General features: G+C 45.8%; 1 protein-coding gene across 9 annotated transcripts in view; it reads left to right on the forward strand.

Moving 5' to 3' along the window:
- Positions 1-19,964, forward strand: part of ADGRB2 (adhesion G protein-coupled receptor B2) — a 509,181-nt gene that overhangs the window by 481,659 nt on the left and 7,558 nt on the right. For all 9 annotated transcript variants that reach the window (XM_044285131.1, XM_044285132.1, XM_044285129.1 and 6 more), the window contains 5 exons: positions 156-222; positions 5,492-5,577; positions 14,161-14,332; positions 17,316-17,411; positions 19,074-19,152. In XM_044285131.1, the coding sequence (XP_044141066.1) occupies positions 156-222; positions 5,492-5,577; positions 14,161-14,332; positions 17,316-17,411; positions 19,074-19,152 (500 nt within the window). The remainder of the gene's footprint in view (positions 1-155; positions 223-5,491; positions 5,578-14,160; positions 14,333-17,315; positions 17,412-19,073; positions 19,153-19,964) is intronic.

Genomic DNA, 19,964 nt, shown 5'->3' on the forward strand with positions numbered 1-19,964 from the left:
TCACTGCTTTCCTTAGCTGACCTTTATACCATATGTTTCTTTCCCGTTTAGGATCATGTTCCTTTTACAATATGCTAATACAGAGTAAATAGCCTAATTGCATTAAATTCTGACATTTCACCTATTTATCAATGTTTTATTTCTGTGATTTCCAGTTGCTGGCTGTCTCTGGAAGGGGGGCTACTCTATGCCTTTGTGGGACCAGCAGCAGTCATAGTTCTGGTAAGTACAGTAGCTTTTTGTTGATGTCACATTATAATTGTATCACCGTCTGGTGGCCACCTCACCATGTGGGTTGGAGTCAAGAAAATCCCCTTCTTAAGATGCAGGTCTGACTCAGACATTGATGGCATGCCATAACTGTCTAAGATGTGAATACTCCTTTCAAGTATTCACTCCTTTCAAGTGGTCTGGCTATCGCCCTGTGTACTGTATTCCCCCATTTCCACCTCTTCCACATGCAAAGTGTCCGCCTTAATTGTGAGCAGCGAGCATTTAAGTAGACACAGAAGTGGGATGGTTATGCTGATTATCGCCGCTCACCATCTATGTTGATTCCTCAAAGTTGCGTAAAACCTCACAGAAGTCAGACATCAATGCCCACTCGCTGCTTGTGAAGAGCGGAAGCTGACTGGATAGACGACGACCATGTTGCAGCTGGTATTCAGCTACTGCCCACTGCTGCTCATAAAGCCTGGCCAACAGGGCATGCTCATGTTGCACAACAGTTGGTGAGCTGGCATTTGCAAGCGCTGCTGCAGCGTTGCCAGACCGGCGGAAGCTGTAGATGATTTGCGGAAATGGGCACACACGGCCCACCTTCACCAGTAGCTCAGGCAAATTGGGGTAGGTTTTGAGAAACCGCTGAACCACTAGGTTGAACACGTGGGCTAGGCATGGTATGTGTCTGAGATTGCTGTGCTCCAAAGCCTCCACCAAGTTGCGGCCATTATCAGACACAACCATGCCTGGTTCTAGGTTGAGGGGAGAGAGTCACAACTCAGTCTGGTCCCTTATCCCCTGCCACAGCTCTGTGGCGGTGTGCTGTTTGTCACCTAATCAGATCAGTTTAAGCCCGGCCTGTTACCGCTTCCCCACCGCAGTGCAACACTGCTTCCAGCTACTGACTGGTGGCTGACTGGTGCTGCAAGATGATAATTCAGAGGTGGAAGTGGAGAAGGAGGTGGAGGAGGAGAAGAGGGGTTTGCAGCCACTAACGTAGGTGGCGGCAGAAACCCTGACGGAAGAAGGGCCCCGTAATCCTTGGCGTCGATAACACCTGTGCCATTCCAGGGTACGACTCGCTCCCAGCCTCCACAACGTTCACCCAGTGTGCTGTCAGGGAAATGTAGCATCCCTGGCCAAAAGCAATTGTCCATGTGTCAGTGGTTAAGTAAAACTTCCCAATAACTGCATTCGTCAGGGCACGGGTGATGTTATGGGACACATGCTGGTGTAAGGCTGGGACTGCACATCGTGAAAATTATTGGCAGCTGGGGATAGAGTACCGCAGGACAGCCGCTGCCATGGTGGCGGAAACCCTCAGTGTCCACAAGCCTAAATGGCAACATTTCCAGGGCCAGCAATTTGGAAAGGTGTGCATTTAGTGCTAGGGTCTGTGGGTGGCAGGGTATTTGTGCTTGTGTTCAAAGGCCTGGGGTATAGATATCTGTACGCTGCGCTGGGACACAGAAGAGGATGTGCTAGTTGATGGTGCTTGCGAAGGTCCAGGTGCATAGCAGGAGGCATCCGGGCCTACATCTTGGACAGGGGATTGGCCAGCACGTAACACAGGGGAAGAGGAGGCAGTTGTGTGACCCGCAGACACTGGTTATGGACCCAGGCGTTCGGCCCACCTATTAGGGTGCTTTGATACCATGTAGCGGATCATGCTGGTGGTGGTGAGGTTGCTAATGTTTACACCCCTGCTCATTTTGTTAGGGCAAAGGTTGCAAATTACAATTCTTTTATTGTCGGCGCTTTCCTAAAAAAAGCGCCAGACTGCAGAACACCTACCCCTTGGCAAGGGAGATTGCCGCAAGGGGTGCTCTGGAGAACAGCTGTGGGCCTGTTAGGTGTGGCCCGCCTTCTCCCTTTTGCCACCCCACTGCCTCTTCCAGCCTGTTGCGGTGCTGCCGATTCCTCCCCCTCTGTACTGCTGTCCTTGCTCGGCTTGACACCTTCCCACGTTGGGTTAGTGACTTCATTATCCAGCACCTGCTCTTCCACTTCCTCACTCTGGTCATCTTACTGACTTGTTGACCTAACAACAGCCTCAGTTATTGACAACTGTGTCTCATCCTCCTCATCATGAACCTCTTGAGACACTAATTGCGGTTGACTTATTGGCAACTGTGTCTCATTATCATCATCCACTTCGTGAAACACTAATTGCCGTTCCCCACCGCCATCTTCTTACGACTGTGGATGCTCCAGAGTTTGGGAATCTGGGCACAAAATCTCCCTATGTCCCTTTTCAAGCGGGCTTGGCGAGAAGCCCAAATTAAGAAATCGTGATGAAAACAGCTCCTCGGAATATCCGAGTGTGGGATCACTTGTTTGCCAAGACTCTGCATGGTGGGTGGAAGGAGTATCAGGGTGAGAATTCTGTTGACCAGACTCTTGGCTACTGAGACTGGACTTTGTGGAAGACAGGGTGGTGTCCTGTGCCGCCCTGCAAACTGGCACTTGAAGCTAGGTATCCTGGATGAATGTGTTTCTTGTGCTCTGGCAGCAGGCACAGTTTCACCGCCCCCAAGGCCGCAACCTCTGCGTGCACCATCAGCAGCACAGCCACGTCCCTGTCCCTTACTGCTCGCCTTGCACATATTAAATGGTATATATGCTTGTAAGTATGTCACATGTACAGTAGCGCAGGTTTTGTAAGTGTATGCGCAAATAAAGTACACAGAATGTCACAGATATTTTTAGGATGCGCACACGTTAAACAGGAGGTATAGCGCAAGTAATGTCGCTGTCACCACCGCCTAATAAAAAATTACACTGAATGAATATCATTGATATTTAGGATGGGCAAACATTATACAGGAGATGTAGCGCAGGTAATGTCGCTGCCACCAGCAGCCCAAAAATTAGACTGAATGTAACAGATATTTTGGATACACAAACGTTATACAGGAGATGTAGCGCAGGTAATGTCGCTGCCACCAGCAGCAAAAAAATTAGACTGAATGTCACAGATATTTTGGATACACAAACGTTATACAGAAGATGTAACGCAGGTAATATAACTGTCCGCAGCGGACACCGTCTACAGAAAAAGTACACTGGATGTCACAGGTATTTATAGGCTGCGCACACGTTACACAGGAGATATAGCGCAGATAATGTCGCTGTCACCAGCGGCAAAAGAAATTAAACTGAATGTCACTGATATTTTGGATCCTTGTTGTTATATAGCATCCGATGACTCGTTCCGGCCAGCTAATCACTGTAATGCCAGTAGCCAACATGGCTACGGCATTCCAGTTAATGGCAGTACTTACCTGCACGTTTATTGGCTGCGTAGCCAACACCGCGATGTGCCGAGCATCGCGATGCTCGAGTAAAATTAGTGTTCGGCCGAGCATGGTCACCCAACACTAGTCCAGAGATCTCCACATTCATTGCTCCAATTACTCTGCTTGATTATATTCAGCCTGAGTGCGTTCAACCAGCTCAGTGAGAGGGACAACATTTTTTTTTTTTTAAAGAACACACAGCAGGTGGCGCTATACAGATACATTTTATTGAATAGATGACTGGTTATACTTAATTTTTAATTACATGCAATTACAAATGTATTCAGATGCAGGTGCTGGTTTGGTAAACATAGACTATGTTTTGTGACACAACCTCTTTACATATATTACTATTTACTAAGGATCTTGCACATTAGTGAAAGCTGAAAGCATGATGTAGGCCATCATGACATCTAGCAGTATGTTTTCTGTTGCCGGTGAATGATCTCGATGGCGAGGGTAACCCATTGTTTGTAATAATTATCATAAATGAGCTTCATTATTTTTACAATACAAAATGATTACCAGATCAAATAAAGGAGAAAAAATGAGTGCTCAGGACTTCCAAAGGCTGAACACTGGCAAACTAGCGAATACAGACCTTACATCCTGCAGCTCCACATCTATAATTATGTTCAAATCCACAAAGTGGAAGTCTTACATGTGCCAAAGGCCAAATCAAAAGTCAAATGTGCAAAGCAGTGAGGGCAAACAAGCAATTTTATACCTTTGCTACGTTAAATTGCTGGATGGGAACCACTCACTTCAATAAAGACATACTGGGATGGATGCTATATTGTTTTGTACATGTATGCCAACAAACAAGTGGAGCGTGCCTTGCTGTAAATATTAAAATATAATATTTATGTACAACTGTAGTCATAATTTTTTCTTCATGTCCATAGTCTTGTTCATGTAGAGCAAACAAGCAATTTTATACCTTTGCTACGTTAAATTGCTGGATGGGAACCACTCACTTCAATAAAGACATACTGGGGTGGATGCTATATTGTTTTGTACATGTATGCCAACAAACAAGTGGAGCGTGCCTTGCTGTACATTGTAAAATATAATCTTTATGTACAACTGTAGTCATAATTTTTTCTTCATGTCCATAGTCTTGTTCATGTAGGGCAAACAAGCAATTTTATACCTTTGCTACGTTAAATTGCTGGATGGGAACCATTCATTTCAATAAGACATTACTGGGATGGATGCTATATTGTTTTGTACATGTATGCCAACAAACAAGTGGAGCGTGCCTTGCTGTAAATAGTAAAATATAATATTTACGTACAACTGTAGTCACAATTTTTTCTTTATGTCCATAGTCTTGTCCATGTAGTCTTAGGGCTTGTACGCGTGGGTGTACTATTTCTCTATTTTACGGAGCTGTAATATGGTACTTATAGCAGTCTATGTGCCCATAGCACTGTACTTTTTAGATTATACATGGATGCTTTCTCTGTCGGTTTACATATCGTTCGAAAGAAAAATATGGCATTCTTTATCGAAAATTGCTTCACAAAGCTATTGCCTCCTGGGCAGAATATTTCTGAAATATGGTGCAATACAGTGGCATACGAAGGGACTCTGCGTGCCTCCATATGGTCTAAATAGCATGTAGTGGTGCCCTCCACACTAAATGATATAGATTGTAATAATTCAAGCGAGCACCACTGCTATTCTCTATCATGAGAACCTCTGTCAAGGGAATAATGCCATTTTATCCCCCTACCAGCTATTATTCGGGGTCCCACTGTGATTAGCTGATTTGATAGATACCTGCAGTGTAAAGAAAGGTTACTTAAACCATACAACCAATATACATATAAATGTTCACCAGACTCAAGTTTGCATCACTTTTCAATACCTTCCTACCCTACACATTTCTTCAGCACATTTCTTCAGCATATTTTTACGTAGACCAGTTTCTCATGTTCTCATAGATTCTGATTTCTGTCTCATAGGTGAACATGCTGATTGGCATCATTGTCTTCAACAAGCTAATGTCTCGGGATGGTATATCGGACAAATCCAAAAAGCAGAGGGCAGGGTGAGTGCATTTTTCTGTTTGCAAAGCATTTTAACCTGCATTTTTGATTCTCCTATATATGTTCTGGCATATTCCTTCATGTGTTACGTTATGGGTCTGTTTTGTAATGTGTGTGTTGACTGGAGGTATTTTTTTTGTATCCTCCTAATGTTAGTGTCTGCCTCTGATGCTGGTGTGTATCTGTACTGATTGTTAAAGTGCATCAGTCGCCTGATAAGATAAGTGCACTTTAATCAAGTAGTGTGTGCTAAATGTGCACAGTGAAGACCCTCCATACTGCAGACTGGGGTCTGCACTTTTCTCCTGCCAACTCAATTGCTTAGTCTTAAGTCTGTATTACACCTGCCGATTTTTCGGCAGATGATCGCTGATGAGTGATTGAATTTGTATGTTAGCGATCATCTTATTCACAGTATTCAACTTTAGCACTTTCCTGAGGAGAGCAATGCAGTTGAATTCAGGGAGGAGCCTGTGGCCACCAGCCAAGTGCATATGTACCTGGTGCTCCTAGCATTAATTAAAGGGGTTGTCCGTGTTCAGAGCTGAACCCGGACATCCCTCCATTTTCACCCGGCAGGCCCCTGATATGAGCATCGGAGCAGTTCATGCTCCAATGCTCTCCTTTGTCCTGTGCTAAATTGCGCAGGACAAAGGCATTTTTTTTGGAGATCTGGTGACGTACCGGGGCTCTCCAGAAATCTTTAATTCTGAGAGCATCCGATTGTTATGTGCTCGGCTGGTGGCCGTGAGGAGGTCTCAGACGGCTCCACAGGCATTGGCCCACCAAGAAATTTCCCTGTAGAGTCTACCTTCTCCCTAGCATTTTATTGTTCAGATATTGAAGAACAGATTACTGGGTGTTGATAGTGCCATGCAAACTCTACTGACATGTTTGTTGTAGAAACTACGTGCATTATGTAATACCAGTTTTGGAGCATCTATTCTCATGACTCTATGTTGTCTCATTCCTTTAGTATTTCTACTAGAAGTTTATAAATATATTACCTGCAGTCTGAAATAAATGTAAAGTTTTCTGCTATCAAGTCATTGCTGCCAGGGACCCCCCCCCCCCCCCCCAACTGGTAACAATCATGTGACCTTCATTGCAAACCACTAGCAGTCTATGCAGTGCCCCAGTGTTCACTGCTAAAGGGTTACTGTAATACTAAGGCGCAGTAACTGTATCAATAAAATAACAGCTTAGGTCTGAATATCAGTGCACTAGAACGTGATGCACATGGCCATACACTTGCCCTTCAGTCTCCCTCTCCAATATTCTTGTATTAATCATTTTCAGCAACAGTGTCCCAAGCGCATGAACGCTTGCCACATCTCTCGCTATTCTCAGCTCACAGGACAATGGCGGAGACCACACGGGATGAGGGTTTTATAAGGCATCACAGGGGATGGCTATCTGGCTGCACGGCATTATGGGTGATCTCGCATTCCCGGACTTCTTACCTTCACTTTGTAACACGTGCAGCCACCATTTTAGGAAAACCTAAAAAAAATATGGATTTATTGCGAATCAAAGTTTTTCTCCATGGCATGGGGAGGAGCGATCGCTATCACACAGTGCGATCTGCTGCCGGCACCATTGTGATTTTTAAGCCTGATGCCTGATGAAAGAACGTTTGCATGTTAATCAGGCATTTGGAGGCAGTATTAGACTGCCAGGCGATTGTTAGCGAGCATCCATAGGAACACTCGTTAGCGTTCATCTGCCAGAAAATCTGGCAGTCTAATACACCCTTTATACTCAGCCTTTGGGAAAAAACCTACTATGTGAAATACTTGAGGACTGTGCCTACTGCACAGTCCTAGCTACCGTGGGGACTGAGGACTAAAACCACCTCATGCCTCCCCTGCAGACTCATACTATTAATTCATAACTTCGAGCAGTATTAATAAAGGATTGGCACAACTTAGAGTCATAAGAATAGATGAGGTAACAGGTCCTCTTTAAAGCCTGATTCTCAATGTGTTATTCTGCTGCACCAATTAATGTACAGTATATGGCACAACTCATATGTCACTTGTAACGGATTTCCTGGCACCCCGACTGGCTACCTTACATTGATGGATGCTCCTAGTGCTTCCCGAGGGCTCCAAGCACTCGACTTGACACCGTAAGCACTGCCAACCCCACAAACCGCTGCTGCTTGGTTGGGATCTTGCTGTCTTCTACACACTGTGGACCTACAACATTGCTTCCAGGTTCTAGTTGGTGGACCTCTCTTCCTTCAGAGAGCAATGCAGGAACAAGCTCTTAAAAGAGCTCAGTCATTATAGCCAGGGGAGTATACAGCGTATAGCATTCCCCAGTGTAGATGCAGCCTTTTCCCCACACACATGAGATGAGGCTCTATGTTGAGGGTAAAACAGGAACTCTTTAATGGGGCTACATGTCCGCCTTTCATGCAGGTCTTCCAGCAGGGGACACTCCCCTGTTGACCTTGTGGAAGTCTGAGAGAGTTTTTACATTAGCCAATCACATGCATCACCCAGATCCGAGCAGGGGTTCCCGAATTCCATGGAAGCCACATTTTACCATCCACAAGCATGGCTTTCCTGCCCAAAACAGTTCCACAGATTTAGGCTGTGCGGACGGTCTACCTTCTCCTTCAAAGTTTTAGTATATGGGCCATAATCCTGAGGTAAGAGGCTGGAAAACAGGCCCCTCCAAAACCCAGTGGTGAGGTTATTTCCGCCAGACATTTCCCCCTTCCAGGGAAGACTAACCAGGTACCTGACCTCATGATGGTCGATACCTGTGTTAGTCTGGCAGCCCACCCACAACCAAATACTGGACCTGTTGAATTTGGTAGCCTGTCTCTGTCCAGTGAGTCCACCAAGGTTGTGTTGGTAACTGGTACTTCTGGTCTCTGTGTTGCTCCCTGGCTGGGAGTGGAGGTTGCTTTGTGGGCAGAGATCAGCAGTACTTTGCCCTGGTGACAGCGCTTCAGCTGGGCAAACTGGCGCGTAGTCCTTCCCTGTAACAAAGGGACAGGTAGGGCAGAGGCCAGCGGCGCTCTGCCCAGATGCCAGCGCTTTTGCTGGGGTAGCCTGTGGGGAGTCAAGCTCTGGACAAGAGGATAGGGGAGGGCAGAGGCCGATTGTGCTCTTCCAAGATGCCATCTCTTCCGCTGGGATGTGTTCAGGGACTCCTACACCCAGGACCTGGTTGCGGATCTGCTGTGGAGAGGAGGGATCACTTACGGTATCTCCTCCTCCTGGCATTCCTGTGGGATTGGTTGGGGATCTGTACCAGCTGTCCAGCATCCCTGTAGGTCTGTTACCGCTGTCCCATCTGCACCATTGGAGTTAGGGGTGCTGCCCCCCTGTAGTTGGGGAAAGAGTCCGGTTGTCTCCTCTCCCTGCAAGGTACACTGCCGCTGGGAAGGGAGACTTTTCTCTCCTCTCCCTGCAAAGTACACTGCCACTGGGGAAGGGAGACTTTGCTCTCCTCTCCCTGCAAGGTACACTGCCGCTGGGAACGGGAGACGATGCTCTCCTCTCCCTGCAAGGTACACTGCCGCTGGGGAAGGGAGACGATGCTGTCCTCTCCCTGCAAAACATGTTGCCGCTGGGGAGCAGGACTGACTGTCACTACTCCCAAAAAAACCGGCTGCCGTTGGGGATCTTGACCGACCACCCAGCATCCCTGTAGGGCCGGTGGAGAGACTCCCCAGAATCCGTCTATCAGGTTCCCTACCTGGTAGTGAAGTAGGGGGTACCTCAGGGATTTAAGTCTGGGACTGCCACCTAACTCTCCTGCAGACCTCGTTGGGGTCAGCCCAATCTTTCATACCCTCCCTGAAGTCGTAGATGTCATAAAATCAGGTCTCTGTAGTGCTCCCGAACTCCAGTTCTGTGAAAGCCTCCCACAACAGGCCAGGGCCATCATAAACATAACCCTCCAGATTGTTGTGCTCCGCCTTCCAGGGTGTATGCCGAACGGTATACCACCAGAGCGCCTTGTAGGCATTCTCCAGCCACAGCTCCTGTCGCACCCGGAGCTCAAGCTCCTTCACCCACTCCTCCAGGGGCTGCTCTCCCAGGAGGGGCATCCGCAGGGCCAGTCGTGCCTGCCATCGCTGGTCCTCGCTAGGGAGTTTCTCGCCCCGCCGACGTTGTACGCCCTCCAGGGCCTTAAACCATATGCCTTTCCGGACTGTATCCCGATCGATCAGGTCCTCCTCCTCGTGTCGGGACACTGTTTGGTTACAAACTGGTTCCATACTGCTGTAGCCAGGGACGCTGTATGGGGACAAGTGTTGCCCTCAATTTTGTAAATCCTGAACGGTGTCTCCGAGCGGCTTCTCCTCGCACTAGGACGCCATCCCATTGCTGCCACCACTGTAACGGATCTCCTGGCACCCTGACTGGGTACCTCCGTTGATGGATGCTCCTATTGCTTCCCAAGGGCTCCAAGCACTCCACTTGACACCGTAAGCACTGCCGACCCCACGAACCGCCGCAGCTTGACTGTTTCCACATGGACCATTGATCCGTGCAGAAAATCTCGCAGCATACACCATTCTTTTCTGTTTTCCAACCTGAAATTCATTCATTCCTGTCAATGGGGAAAAAAATCATACGGATGTCCATGTTTTGCGGACAGTAATGAGAACGGCCTTCTAAATCTAGCCTATGCGTTTTTTCCTGATCCCATGTGATTCATCTTTTTGGTGAGCGATGCATTTTAAATAACAGCAAATATACTCATGTTTTGGTGCTTTTGTTAGATTTTTTTTGTAATTGACTAGTTTCTTAATTTAAAGGTGTTTTAGGCATTTTCATAATCTGGCGCTATTCAGTTTCACTTCAAGCATAATAAGGAAATAGCTGACGGTATAATGCATTTTCAAACGCTTTTAATGCCTGTTAATATATAGCTATAACAGTTGCAATAAAAGGTATGGCTTATTTTATATCAGGTCCCTTAAAACACTTTTAATTACTCTAATTCTTATCACCTTCCAACTTCTTCCAGTAAATGGTGATAAAGTTAGCTCTGTGAGAACCTTGTGTTGGCGTTTCTAATTAGAACAGCGGCTATTTCTGTCTACTGATGTTACGATGTAGGAAATCTTCACCGCTTGGCAGTGTTTTTAGCACAAAGCCACCCGCCTGCGTTCATCAAAGAAAATCTGCCACCACCGTAGAGTCGGAGAGTTGTAACTGTTTGCATAGACCTATACCTCTGCTATAGCCATGTGTAAAAGTATGTCCAAACCCATGTCCTCTAACCCCAAATTGATATGCTAATTAGGTTAAAAAGAGCCCATGGGGCTGTACTTATCTGATGTGGAGCTCAGCTGTGTCCATTAGCAGTGAGCCACGTTCCTCCCCACACTTCTTCTTTCCTTCTCCTAGCAGTGGTGACATCCTGCTGCTGACTAAAATATCATGCAGGCTCCTGGTGTATGCGCAGTCCAGTTAAAGGGGTTGTTTAGGTTAAGGTTTCACCCAGGCAGCCCCCTGATATGAGCATCAGAGCATGAACTTTGTCCTGCGCTGAATCGTACAGAGCAAAGGCTTTTTATGGAGATCTGGTAGGTGGAGGCGGATGGGTGGGCTTTAGCGCTGTCCTTGCCTGTTAAAAGGCTAAGGCAGCGCTAAAGTCTGCCCATCAGTGCTGGTGACATCCTCTGCAACACTGTTAGGTGGAAGCCTCTGCCTAGCAGTGTGAAAATATAAGCAAACATACCCTTGCCCTGCGTGAGCCAGCGCAAGGCAAGCGAGAGCATCACAGCATGAAATGCTCCAATGCTCATGTTAGAGGGGCCGGGGGGGTGAAAATGGGGGTATGTCCGGGTTCAGCGCTGAACCTGGACAGCCCCTTTAATGAAGATTACAGGACAGGCGGGCCCACAAAGAAAGGTGAACGAGCACCTGCGCAAGATTTTAGCTGAGAGCATGATGACGTCACCGAAGAAAGGAAGAAAGAAGAAGACTAGTGGGGCTCACTGGTGATGGGCACGGCTGGACTTCACAATGAATAAGTACAGCTTCTAGGGCTATTATCAACCTGATTAGCATATCAAGTAAAACATGTTTTTGAGGGTTAGAGAACATGGATTTGGACATAAAGGTATATTTACACATTGATATAGCAGAGCTATATGGCTATGCAAACAGTTACAAAGAGTCTATGGTGGTGATAGGTTCCCTTTAAAAATACATTCCTATACTCCTGAGACATGACAGTGCCTACATCTTAGCCTTAGCTGTTAACCAAGCGTGTTTTCCAACCAGAAGCCTGGGTCCTGATCCCTCTAATGGCTGATTTTGTCAGTAGCTAGCTAGGTATTCCCCCTGTAATGGTGACTGCTGTAGAAATATAGTGTGACGTGTGAACGGCCGTCCATGTAATACAAGGATGGCTCAAGTGTCCACCAGAATGGAAGGCGCTCATCCATAGGAGTTCTCCTTCCTGGCCTATAGAGGAGATGATGGACCGTCCAATATGACATCCATGTGTCCCAATAGCATATAGACAGGTTTTGTCTTCACGAGACAACCTCTTCAACTAACAGTGCTCAAAGACATGAACCAAACCTGCAGATGTCCAGCTGTAGGACCAGGTTGGCATGTCATTTGATGAGACAACCACATATTTGATTGATAACAGGCTGGACCATGCCCAGCACAGTGCATATTTTCTGCCTAGCAATTACTTCCAGCAGCATTAAAAGATGTGGGCGCGCTTACTGATATGTGGTGGGCATGTTCCAGCGGTATATTTAGATCACACTGCCGCAGATTCACACTGGCATAAAGCTGTATATTGTAATTGTTAAATGTGTGTCCTGTGTCCATGTGTTTGTGTGTGTTAATGTTTGTTGCTTTGTGTAGATGCAATGTACCATTCCCCCCTCCAGTGAATTGCTAGTCATGGGTCACAGATCCCAGGCCATTCAAAAAGTTGCAATGAATCTAAAAAGCAGCATTCGATACTAGAAAGTATAGCCGTTTCTCTCCAGATATGGTTGGATGACAAGTACTGGTTCTATGGGGGGAACATCATCTGGAGAGAGACACAGATGGGCGAAGCCAAAATACAAAATGTGGGGTAAAAGGTGATGGAGGTTCCCCTTCCTTGTATCCATCTCATGCTAACCAGGTTCTGCCTTCCTACTAGTCCAGAGCTGATCTAACACTTCCTTTTATTTCTCTCTCCCATCTTCGCTCTATTACCTCTTTCTTGTATGCCCTCCATACCTCATGTGGCTTTTCCCCTCTGTCTCTGTACTCCTCATATCTGCTCCTTCCTGTCTTTCCCTGACCTCCTTCATCCCCCCCCCCATGTACTCGAATTCTGTATGATGAATTTTATATTGATGTGTAAATGTGTCTTCTTTTATGCATGCATAAAAAAATGACATCTTTTTTGCATGAAAACACACAATATGCGTTATGTGCCTTTGTGCTATTTTGTATCACCTTTTTAATTTTACTGTATAAAAAAACCCCGACTTATCTGCCGATCTATCTGCATTCATGTTTTGGGCCCAACCTTCTGCAATCCCTTATCTTGCTATAAAATATTTTTATTTCTCCTCTGGTTCTTTTGTCATATTTTTCCCACGTAATCCTCACTATTCTGCATGGCCTTGGCTTGTGATGTGGTGTTGCAGAATTGAGATATCCTGCAGGAACCTGCCGCTGATATGTTCCACTTGTGGAGTGCTGCCCAGCGCAAATCTATCTGCAGCTACCGCCAACAATGCTGTGTTAGTCTTTTCTCTTCTCCTTTTGCCCCATTACATGTAATACACATATAGTGAAGCCTTTTCCAGACATAGTCATACATTTCCAGCTGCCGCACTATACTGTTCATAGAAGCAGAAATAAGGGTTCCTGGCCAGCATGCACGTGAAAAGATAAAGGGTTGTATCTCAATGGACTGGTATGGGACTCACTGTATGTCATTTGTCACCTGCACAGCGTGGTGTCTTTCCTGTACTGAAGTCCTGAATTAATGTGCCTGTCCCCAGTCTCTTGTACTCCCACACGTACCCACTTATCTGTAGATATAACATCCTTCTCCACCCTTTTATCTGCATGTCACCCATGGTGACAAGTGCCGTAACCCTCCCCCCCACCTCCCTAACCCACCCTCAGATGAGGAGACTTATACAGTCAGAGAAGCTCCACAAGAGAGAATTGTGAGGAGTGCATCTGCACACGCCTAACCTGGGATTCTTGATCTTTTATCTCTCCTTGCATTTCCCTTCATGCTGCTGCGCATTTTATTGTGTTACCGACCACTCGCTTGCTCTTCATGGCTTTCCATTTTCTTTAACCTTTCTCTCCCTTTTGCTCTTACTTTGCATTTTCCGCCATACTTTCTCCTTTCTTCTTGTGTTACGTTGCACATGTTCTTTATAAATTGCTCTTGGTTCTGGTTTTATAACATTTATTTCCAATCATCACACTTATTTTATTATTATCCCTTTTCAACCACTCATGTCTTTCCTCATACCTTTCTTTTCACCACTGTCTTATTTCTATATCTTCTTCCCTTTTCTTTCTCTATCCCCTCTTTCGCACCGTGTCTCCACTCCCTTAAAACAGGGCATCTCTCTGGAGCTCCTGCGTGGTCCTTCCTCTGCTTGCTCTCACGTGGATGTCTGCAGTTTTGGCAATGACTGACCGTCGATCTATCCTCTTTCAAGTCCTCTTTGCAGTATTCAATTCTGTTCAGGGCTGTGTGATCATTACTGTACACTGCTTCCTGCGCCGCGAGGTGAGAACTTTTCATCAATACTCCTTACTTTCTCCTTTACACTAATGTCTTGAATATGAATCATGCTGTGTTGCTTCCAATAATTAACGGTTTAGAAAACATCACAATCCTGTCTCGGTTTATCATGAATAGAGATGAGCGAAGTTTTGAAAAATTAGATTCTGCAGCTTCGCCAAAGTTCGACTAGGAATTCAATTCGTTCCAATCTGCCTAATCATATACTTCCCAATCTGGGTAAAAGCTTGGAAATTAAACTGCAGGGAGAGTGGAGGGAGAGTGGAGGATACTGCTGAGCTCCAGACTCTGTGCTGCCGTGTACATAACTGTGCAGTGCACCAAGATTCAAGTAGTGGTCCCATGACAGAGCGGGGAGGGTGGCAGCAGCAGTGACAATAGTGGCTACATGACAGAGCGGGGAGGGTGGCAGCAGCAGTGACAATAGTGGCTACATGACAGAGCGGGGAGGGTGGCAGCAGCAGCTAATCCCTTCTGTTAAACAAAAATAAATGCACGCAGCACCCTTCAGTCAAGCTGAAGGATGGTTTTTATTTCTTTTTTTTCTATTCTACTGACAGATCAGAACAAAAAAATAAACGGTGATGTGAACACGGCCAAGCAGTGACAATAGTGGCCCCATGACAGAGTGGGAGGGGGGGCAGCATCAGTGACAATAGTGGCCCCATGACAGAGTGGGAGGGGGGGCAGCAGCAGTGGCAGTAACAGTGACAATAGTGGCCCCATGACAGAGTGGGAGGGGGGGGGAAGCAGCAGTGACAATAGTGGCCCCATGACAGAGTGGGAGGGGGGGGGCAGCAGCAGTGACAATAGTGGCCCCATGACAGAGTGGGAAGGGGGGCAACAGCAGTGGCAGTAACAGTGACAATAGTGGCCCCATGACAGAGTGGGAGGGGGGGGCAGCAGCAGTGGCAGTAACAGTGACAATAGTGGCCCCATGACAGAGTGGGGGGGGGGGCAGCAGCAGTGGCAGTAACAGTGACAATAGTGGCCCCATGACAGAGTGGGAGGGGGGGCAGCAGCAGTGGCAGTAACAGTGTCAATGGTGGCCCCATGACAGAGTGGGGGGGGGGCAGCAGCAGTGGCAGTAACAGTGACAATAGTGGCCCCATGACAGAGTGGGAGGGGGGGCAGCAGCAGTGGCAGTAACAGTGACAATAGTGGCCCCATGACAGAGTGGGAGGGGGGGCAGCAGCAGTGGTAGTAACAGTGACAATGGTGGCCCCATGACAGAGTGGGGGAGGGTGGCAGCAGTGGCAGTAACAGTGACAATAGTGGCCCCATGACAGAGTTGGGGGGGGGCAGTGGCAGTAATAGTGACAATAGTGGCCCCATGACAGAGTGGGGGGGCAGCAGCAGTGGCAGTAATAGTGACAATAGTGGCCCCATGACAGAGTGGGGGGGCAGTGGCAGTAACAGTGACAATAGTGGCCCCATGACAGAGTGGAGGGGGGCAGCAGCAATGGTAGTAACAGTGAGAATAGCGGTCCCATGACAGAGTAGGGAGGGTGGCAGCAGCAATGGCATATAGCACAAGATGGTGGCAGATCACAGTAGTAGCAGAACCCAACAACAGCAGTATGATAGTAAGGCACAGTGGCATGCATATCCTTTTAAAAACTTAACATGTACATATCACTAGGCCAAGAAGCCCCATTGTAGGAATGGCAATAGAGGCAGCAGGCGAGTGGCAGTATCAGAATGGTGGCAGCAGCCCGTGGCTAGAAGTAACAGCCCATTTTGCAGAATATTCCAGTGTGCCAGCACACTACAGTATGATCATTAGTGGCAGAATGATCTATGAGACTTCGCCCAGGGCTCTTTCTTTCCATGGGCACCAAACATTACCAACCAGTGGAGAAATAACTGGCCAATGTACTACAATGTCTGTGCTGCAGGGGATAGGGCGAGGTGCAGGGAAAGCAGACACAGTGTCTTCTTGTCTCAAGAGTAGGGGGCTTCCATTTAAATTTTTGCTGTAAGGCTATTATTCCTATATGTACCTCAATGTGTCCATTGTTTTATACAGCTAAACGCCCTACTATTCATAGGTGACATAGGTGACATCACCAGGGTTACCTGTTCTTCTAGAAGAGATTCTCTACTTTGGACAATTTTTACTTGTCCCTTTACAAAAAGCAGATCACAAAGTTGTCCCCTGCTGGGACCCCCTACAATCAACGGTGGAGAAAGGTAGCACTAAGGGTGCTGGCACACCGTGCAGTTCTGACATGCATTCAGGATGCAGTTTTCAATTTAGCCAGTCTAACAGCCTCATTAACCCCTGGTCTTCTGCATTGTGGGAATAATTTAATAAATTTCAGCTTGCTACAATAAAAAAACTGCATCCTAACTGCATGTCAGAACTGCACTGTGTGCCAGCACCCTAAGGCTGAGTTCACACAGGCGAGATTTCCGCACGGGTGCAATGTGTGATGTGCATTCATTTCTATAGGGCTGTGCACACAAGCTGTAATTTTCACGCATCACTAATGCATTGCGTGAAAATCGCAGCATGCTCTATAATGTGCGTTTATCATGCAATGCAGGCCCCATAGAAGTGAATGGGGCTGAGTGAAAATCGCAAGCATCCGCAAGCAAGTGCGGATGCGGTGCGATTTTCACGCATGGTTGCTAAGATGACAGTCTATTCACTGTATTATTTTCCCTTATAACATGGTTATAAGGGAAAATTATAGCATTCTTTCATACAGAATGCTTAGTAGGTGGTCAATTGAGGGTTAAAAAAAAAAAAATTAACTCACCTTCTCCTCTTGATCGGGTAGCTGCCGGTCTCTTATTACTTCTTTAATAATGAGCTGATGGCTAAAGGACCTGTGGTGACGTCACATCACATGGTCCAATCACATGGTCCATCACCATGGTTTTACTTTTCAGGGGATGACGTAGAAGTGGATGAGATATAACATTCCTCTATTCAGTGTAGTCTTTCTACATGTGTTCACAGGTTCAAGAAGTGGTGAAATGTCAAATGGGTGGGTGCCGTAGTGACGAAAATGAAGATTCTCCAAACTCCTGCAAAAATGGTCAACTCCAGATCATGGTAAATCATATGTCAGCAAACTAGAAAATAGCATTGACTAGTGAGGGAAAGAAAAAATCTGAACACAATTTTCAAGTTTTTTTCCACCACAATGTGGTGAGATTTTTTTCATAAGATTGGGCCAGTTTTAGTCCCAATTACAGTGGGAGACATATGCTTTTAATTTTGGTATCTATAAGTCCTTACAAATCCACAGAATGAGTCAAAAATCTCCATAGGTTTTCTACAAAGTATTCATAAAGCCTAATCCTGGTATTTTATGTGTAGCAGGCGTGGTAGAGCAGATGTCCAGTATACTTGGAGAACTGCCTATATTTTTGTCTGATGTTGCAAGACTTTAGAGATAACCTGTCAGGCACTCCATGCCTCCTGAACCAGGGCCAGAATGAAATACTGACGGGCTTCCTGGTTATAAACCAAATATATTGAACTCTAAAACACTGAGTAGGGAATGGGAGGAAGAGACATAAAAGCAGCTCCCCATTGGCTTCTCCTTATGCAGCTCCCTATTTGTGTATAAGGAGAGACCTATCAACCAAGCAGAGGTAGGTAGGACAATCTAGCAGTGGCAGACCCTCATTGCTTTTCCACTGCCTGGCCCTGTCAAACAAACCAATGAGGGGAGGAGCTGGTAACACAAAAAAGTGGATCTTGGGTACAACAAGAGCAACGGTGACTGCCTCATTGCACCAAAGGCTGAATTAAAAGTGTCACTAATACAAGTCACTTTGTAATGTATTGTTATTTTCCATATTGCTTCCTTTGCTGGCTGGATTCATTTTTCCATCACATTATACACTGCTAGTTTATATGGTTACGACCACCCTGCAATCCAGCAGCGGTGGTCGTGCTTGCACATTGCAGGTTAAAGCACTGGTCTATGCTCACTCCTGTGGCCACCAGAAAGGCCTGCGCTTTTTACTATGCTGTGCAAGCACGACCACTGCTGCTTGCTTGCAGGGTGGCCGTAACCATGGAAACAAGAAGTGTATAATGCAATGTAAAAATGAATCCAGCCAGCAAAGGAAGCAAAATAGACATTAACAATACATTAGAAAGGGGCTTGTATCAACAGTTCTCTACATTATTCATACCACTTGCTGAAGTGAGACAACCCGTTTAAGTGTATTTTAATACAGTACAATCCATAGTGATATCTGAGGATGTAGACCTTAGTCTATCATCAATGGTCAGGGTTGCATGGATTTCCATAACATCAGTACAGCATGTCTACGACATTGTATGGGAAAGGGTACCCCAGGGTCTCCATATATGTCATTCATTGGATTACAACATACATCCATCTTAGTTATATTTAGGGCAGTAACATATATAAGAACTGGTAGAAAGCCTACTAACTAAACCTTCATGTAATTAAAAAGAACACAATTGTATGGATAAAGGTAAGCAAAATATTAGTTTTTTTATGACTTTCACTGTACGTTTCAGAAGAATTTAAGTTTACTGCACTAATGAGGTTATGGTTCCATTCCCTGGTTAATCTATAGTTATATAGGTTATATAAGTTGTTTTGAACCCCGGTAACATGCATTGTGTTCCCACCAGAAATGGATAAATTTTCACGAAAAATATATTAATGTGTTTAATTGTTCGTTGTTGACAATGACTTTCTGCCCTAATGTTTCATTTACGTTTTTATAGACAGATTTTGAAAAGGATGTGGACTTGGCTTGCCAGTCTGATGAGAAAGGATCGTGGTACACAGCACACGGAGAAACTGGTGAGCACCATATCTGTTTGCTGACTGTCTACTTTAGCACCATGTGACAGTGTGGGACTTTGTAATGGGGATGGCATGTTGAGGGTACTTTCACACTAGCGTTTTTCTTTTCCGGCGCTGAGTTCCGTCCTAGGGGCTCAAATCCGGAAAAGAACTGATCAGTTTTATCCTAATGCATTCTGAATGGAGAGTAATCCGTTCAGGATGCATCAGGATGTCTTCAGTTCAGTCTTTTTGACTGATCAGGCTTTTCAGAAAACCGTAGCATGCTGTATTTTTACCTCCGGCCAAAAAACCTGAACACTTTGACTCAACGCCTGATCAGGCCTTTTTCCCATTGACTTGCATTAACGCCGGATCCAGCGCAGTGTGTTCAGTCAAACCAGATCCGGTTTTTGCATGTTAAACCTAAAAAATTTGAAAAAGAAATGAAAGTCCATAAATGGCGTATCCGTTTTTTCCAATGCATTTTTTAATTGTGATCAAAATCCTGATCAGGCTTCAAATGTAATCCGTTTTCACATGTTTTTCCGGATCCGGTGGGCAGTTCCAGTGTCAGAATTGAATGCCGGATTTAAACAACGCTAGTGTGAAAGTAGCCTAAGACACTGACAAATTCCTATAAGCTAAAATACTTACTAACTCCAGAAAGCTGTTTGGTCTATTACAAGTCTCTATTCCACTCGCTGTTTAACCCCATGAAGTTCAATAAAAATCTATTAAAATTAATTGTACCTGACAATTATTTGGCAAATGTCATTTATAGTTCAGGCTTTTGGCAGTAATTCAAGGATAAAGCTGAAAAAATGTGG

This window comes from Bufo gargarizans, chromosome 3 (assembly GCF_014858855.1).
Source record: "Bufo gargarizans isolate SCDJY-AF-19 chromosome 3, ASM1485885v1, whole genome shotgun sequence".
Classification (NCBI taxonomy): domain Eukaryota; kingdom Metazoa; phylum Chordata; class Amphibia; order Anura; family Bufonidae; genus Bufo; species Bufo gargarizans.